We start from the raw sequence: 6,405 nt of genomic DNA, 5'->3' as shown, positions 1-6,405 counted from the left end.
AGGATCGATTAACGATTGAAGTTGAGAAGCGTCAAGTGAGACAAAGGATGTGTTGTTACTGAAACTTTGGTAAGTACAATAGTTTTTCTATGGCTATATCACGAACAAGCTCACTTTTCTATGTTGCACAAAAATTATGCATATTGTAGAATTTTGAATGTTAGATAGATACAATGTTAAGTATGTATCGATGATAAGTCAATATCAAGTTACGAGAAAGATTTAAACTTTAACAAAAAAGTTAATCTCATGTTAAATAGTTCAAAAATGCACAAATTCATAAGATTTAACTAAAGTTACCGTTTCAATGAGAAAATTGATAAACGGTAAGAGACTAAACGTCCTGTTTGTACCAACCTTCGAAGGAAATGTTATTATGAGACTATAAAAGAAATAAAACCGTGACTGAGTTGGATTGGTTAGCTACCCCACTCCTCACTGGTTATGCGAGCTATGGTACAACATGACAGGGCCCATAAGAAGTAAAAGACAAGAAAATGAAACACGGAAACCATTCCATATAACGGTATGGTGTTCGTAAACAAGAACGAAAAGAATGAGAAAAACAAAATGAAAGTTGCTTAGAATTATGTACTAGGATATATGACATGAATGCATATATGAGTATGCATAATTAATGCATCTGTTATGACCTATTGATACTTGCTGAGCGAAAGCTCATTAAGTTTGTTCGTGTTATAGGAAGCACGGGTAAGGCACCGGTTCCCTAAAACTTGTTGCTGGGCATGCAGAGAGGATGTAGCAGTGGAATGTGAGCAAGTGGGTTGTGGATGTGTCACGTGTTTTGGAAACGCTGCTGAACATTATGCGTAAAATAAAATAGTGTTTTATGAATTTTGATTACTAATGTAACAGAATGCTATCTAAATGCTACAGCATTTTAAGAATGGTTGAAAACAGAATGCTAGCTAAATGCTACAGCATTTTTACGAATGATTGAAAACAGAATGCTAGCTAAATGCTACAGCATTTTAACATGCAAGGTACAAAAAAATGGCCTGAATTTTTAAGAGGTTATAACTAGTAAGTGGTAGGTGTTAAGTAATGTTAAGTATGAGCATAGGACGACAATCAAAGTTTAGGGTCGTCACAAGTGACATATTTTTACGCTGACCGTCAACCTACCGCAACCCTCCTCCTTTACCCGGGCTTGAGACCGACTATACAAACGCATAGGCGGAGTTAATTTTTGCACTTTTTGTTATTGCCTAAATATTTTTTGTCCTACATAATTTAAATTCTTATGTAATAATAAGCAGTTTTAGTTGAAACAACAATAATTATGATGCGAAGAAGAAAGGAGAACACTTTTTTATTTTTTTGAAGCATCCTATAAATGAAATAACAATTGCAAGTAACAAGAAAACATAAATGACCAAAATGAGACCAACATGACAGCCGGATCAAAATGACTCAGCAAATAACAATGATTAAAAGAAAAAACAGAATACAAACTTTAGAGTACTTGTGTTCCCCATGGATGATTTCCAAAGAGTTAGAAATTAATTTAAAGAAGCCAATGAGAGAATCTCTTGTAATCGATTATCAAATAAGGCAACATTTTCTTTACTCAAAGTCAAGACTATCTCCACTCCATCACCATCTCTAGTGTCCATCATATAAATCAAGTTCTCGTAGGTGCAACTCGGGATCGTCACACAACTTGGTTTTCCCAAACCCAAGTCAACCTCGTAGAATCCAAAGTTGCACCAACTGCTAAACGCAATCCACTCCGCACCATCTCTTGTAAATAATACCACTTCTCCATACGACTCAACAACAGCTTGGAGTCCGTCGGCCTCGTCCCCTCGGAACCTCTTCGCTTTTTTTTCGGTGAAGTCTTTGAGTCCTTGCCTTAGTTTAGTCACCATATCCTGCAGTTGACACTCCAATGCCTCAATACTAGTCTCGTTATAAATGTCATTCTCTACCTGCAATGCAGATAACCCCACGAAGTTTCCAACAGTGTTATCTGGTAACGGTGGTTCAAGCCTTTTCCGCACGTTCACAGCTTGTGTCATGAGAGAGTACAGTGGAGTTGCCGAAGATCCCGAGGTTGATCGTGAATTAGCTTCCACTAGGCATCTCAAAATGAGGGCGGTGACTACTTCAGCCCTAGTCGGTTGCTTGACGCTGTCACTTGCAAATTTGGCCTTAAGAGCCGCAATCGTTGATTTATCAAACAAGCATCTCTTCACCACGCCGTCCTCCCCCCTTTTGAACACCGACGAGCCAGGAGGCGAGTACGAGAAGGTATCGCCAGAACGGTAGTAAGAAGCCGCTTCAAAATCTGGAATCCCAGTACCAGCCCAGGTCTTCAAGAATATGCTCAACGTGGTTGCATCGCCAACCTTGTGCGACATACAGACGCCTATTGCCACTCCGCCGCAGTCAAAGAGGGTGGCTTGAACAAGCAATAAGGGCCATGTGTCTGCTTCCGGGGATTCCATCGCGGCTGGAAGGAACCGCCCTATGAGTGCCTCGTCTTTTTGTTCTTGATCTAGAAAGGTCGAGAGGAGTCCATTGAATTTCGCTTCCACAAACGTAGCTCCGTCGTCGTGGCATTCGATGACGGTGTTGTCCTTGATTTTCCCGGCAAGAGGATAGAAAAGAGTTAAGGCTTCAGACAGAGATTTCTTCAGGTGGTTATATATTTGGTCGGACGTGAGAATGCTGTTGTTGTTGGGGTAGAAAAGAACCAAAGAGGTGTAAACTCCAGGTATAATCCGATCGAGACAAGATAGGTTGATGATTTTAAGGTGAGATGGAGTTGGAGAAGATGGTTTTATGATGTCTCTTTCAATGATCTCAACCTTCAACTCTTCTGCCATATTCAAACACCACACTTTCTCACACTACTCTTCACTTTTTTTTTGTTTTTTTTTTTTTGTTTTTGGTTCTTTTTGTTTGCCGTGCTCTATCCAATGGAAGTAGGCCATATATATTTATACATATAGATACAGCACACATGCATTAGATGGCTGCCACTTGGATTGATCCTAGTAAGTGTGAAGCTTTTCGCTTCCTTAGCGTGAACATCACGCTGCTAAGGTTGACCAACAAGTTTATTTAAAAAATAATAATAAAAGCTTGATCAACAAGATTTTAGGAAAATTGTGTGGGTGGTTATTTGCGATCACTTTCTTAATAACGACATATATATTTTTATTTTGTGCATCACTTTCCTAAGAAATTGAGTGGAGCGTTTATTATTTAAGAAATTATGGTGGGGTTTTCACACACCCGCATTATAAAGTTTAATATCAAAACTTTACAAATCATGGCTTGCTTTGTCCTCTTATTTAACCAATAAATGCGGGAGCAGTTTTCAACACACACATATATATGGGTGTGCTTTTTTATTTTATTTTTTTTATTTTTTAAATAGGATCAGGAAAAGGTGGTGTTGGTTACAACCCTGTTTGCCAACATTTCAGATAGTTGGTGGATCGGGTCCTCGCATCATATCAAAACTATTTTTTCTATGGACCTAATATTTCTTGGTTCTTGGTTAATAAACTCATATTTTAACTTTTACAATATTCTTTCAAAATAAAAATACTATATATAATTATTAACTATATATAGTACCATTTACTTCTATAAAGATTCGAATAGGTTATTCGCTTTAGGCCTCATTTTTTTCACTGATTCGAGTTTTTAATTCTAGTTTTACTACAGTTAAAAGCTCTCATTAAAATTCATATTTAACTTTTTCTACTACAATAAAACGCTCTAATATAAAATCATATATCAGCACAAATTAAAAATTCGAATAAGCGAACAAAACGAGACCTTAGTGTTTTATGTCATATATAAATTAAAAAATTGTTGTATGTTGGCCTCTCCACATCAGCATTGATGAAAAACACATGAGAGAGAGAACATAATTAAGGAAACAGATTTGGAATTAAATAAATTCCCATTCAAACGACTCGCTATTTTCTTGAATAAAAAAAAGTTTGAAACACCACAATTTCTCAAATAAAAAATGTACGCAGAAGTCATAAACTTGGGGCGCCTAATGCCAATAACTGTTTTTTCCTTTAACCTTCCATGAAATTTTGAGGGAGATTTTATACTATGCGTGTACGTATGTTATATATGGATTAATTTTCAACGGTCCCATTGTCAATCTCATCAAGTGTCGTACAGTTTTTTAGTCTTTATTAAAAAAAGACTAATTCTTTAGTCAACCGTCTAATTAATATTACACAATTAAAATAATAATAATTATTGATAGACAAATATTTAAATAATATTTTTTAAGATAATAACATTAAAACCACACCAGTTCGTTATATATATTATGCTAGCAGGTCCTAATGATGATTTCAACCATCCTTTAATTTCTTTGAAAACGTGTGAATGTAAATTTATTAATGGCAGGAGTAATTAATTAATATTAATGCGTTTACATTTCATCTCAATTAGTGTGGCTTCTATTTCGTGATCTCCAGTCAAAACTACAGAAATTTCGTAATACAGAAGCAAACGTAAGTGGATTGCGAAGTTTCAATGAAATGTGTTCTATATCAATATAATAATTCTCAAGACTTACCATAAATTTAATTTTCTATATAAGATCTAAAAAAGTCTATATTCTCTGATATTTCATTTTTCATCATCAAAAGCGTGTACACGGTCACATGATAGGACCATTCATTCTCTGATATTTCATTTTTCATCTTCAAAAGCGTGTACACGGTCACATGACAGGATCATTCGTGTTCAACTCATGATAAATTTTTGGTTACATTTAGGACCATTAGTTTCAATGAAATGTATTCTATATCAAGAGTAAGTTCAATGATTTCAAAATGTATGAGATTTGGTGACCCAATATTCGATAACAAAAGGTATTTGATAGAGAAAAATATGAAATTTCAGGACTAAATTTTTGGTAGCAAAATGTTCTTGGTAACGAAAAGTACAAGATTCAGGTACCAAATATTTAATAGCAAATAACTAATTTGTTGATACCAAATTTTTTGGTCACCAAAACTGAGACAGATTTATATATCTGTATTTTTTAAATATATATATAAATAAAATACCAAATATTAATTTAAAAATCTCTAAATATTTCAATAAATATTAGAATCCAAATAAAATACTAAAATAGTCATACTTAAACAAACTCAAACACTTATGCAAATATTGTACTAGTAAAATCTTAATATTACAAGAATTAAACGCTCTAACAAACTGAGGCCGGTAGTGGCGGTGGCAGTGGCGGAGGATCTTCTCTTCTTGGGACGGAAGGTCCAGGATGATCTGCTGAAGTAGTTTTTGAATAAACTCCTATTATTGCTGTAATGACTGAGAAAATCTTAGAATTAAATAATGTAAATTTATTTATTTAAGTCAAGGACTTTTCTCAGAAATATACTATCATATTTTGTGACTGAAGGATTTATGAAATTAATATCAGTATTCTTAAATTCTGTAGCAAGTTTTATGATGAGTTCATAATGTAAGAACAAGTAAATTCAATTGATAAATTCTTACCGCAATTAAGGCGGAAGAATTCTCAGTTCATATACAATTAGAGACTCTTAATCTTAGGAATCTCTTAGTGTAGTATAATGTCAGCGTATAGAGAAACGCTCTGACATTTAAAGAGAAAATCCTTAAATTCTAAATAGATAAAAGGAAATTAAAGGGGTGGTGTTTCAGTAAAGAAATTCAGATGCAATATGAGTTCAGAAGTTAACAAAGTCAGGAACTGAAATTTCCTGTCAACTAAGTAAATTCTCAAAAGTTAGTATGAAGTAATAAGAATAGCTATAAGAATAGAACATTAAGGGGTGATTACCAAGTGTTCACTAAACCTTGCTTATGTAAGCAAGATGACATCAAGTAAACGATTAGAAATTTAAGTTATGTAAGATATCGTTACCAACTTTCAGACTCCAATAAGGAAAGATGTGCAGAATACTGTGTTAAACCCACAAGTGGGCCAACACATGAATCTTAAGGTTAAGAAGTGAAAAAGAATTGAAAAACATCTATTTTAAGGTTTTAGAAATGATCAGAACGAAAAACGGATGAAAGATGGATCCGGAAGGTCGAACCGAGAAAATTGAGATTTCGATTGATTTAAGTTGACCGAGTCAAAGTTTGTTGACCAAGAGTCAACCAAAACGTTACTCATGAAACGTTAGTCAAGAATGGCCAAAGTGAACTAAGTTGACAAACTGTCTGAAAAACACTGATAAAACGCGCACTGGATAGGAAATTAAGCTGAACAAAAATAGGATAATTATTAAATGATTAATGGTTGAGATTTAAAGTAACTTTGTAGATGAAGGGCTGAGATCATGCCACTTGCTTAGTGAGGTGGCCAGCCAAGCTTGTACAAGAAGCCAAGAAGAGATATTT

At 34.6% G+C, this 6,405-nt stretch overlaps 1 protein-coding gene across 1 annotated transcript; it reads right to left on the bottom strand.

Moving 5' to 3' along the window:
* Positions 1-1,523: 1,523 nt before the first annotated feature.
* Positions 1,524-2,852, bottom strand: LOC21384613 (salutaridinol 7-O-acetyltransferase). Its single transcript, XM_010099335.1, has one exon. It carries the CDS (start codon positions 2,850-2,852, stop codon positions 1,524-1,526), a length of 1,329 nt encoding a protein of 442 aa, XP_010097637.1.
* Positions 2,853-6,405: the final 3,553 nt, after the last annotated feature.

The sequence above is a fragment of the Morus notabilis genome, unplaced genomic scaffold (genome assembly GCF_000414095.1).
Source record: "Morus notabilis unplaced genomic scaffold, ASM41409v2 Scaffold484, whole genome shotgun sequence".
In the NCBI taxonomy this organism is placed as follows: domain Eukaryota; kingdom Viridiplantae; phylum Streptophyta; class Magnoliopsida; order Rosales; family Moraceae; genus Morus; species Morus notabilis.
The sequence above is the reverse complement of the archived record's forward strand: the minus strand, read 5'-3'. Positions and strand labels throughout refer to the sequence as shown.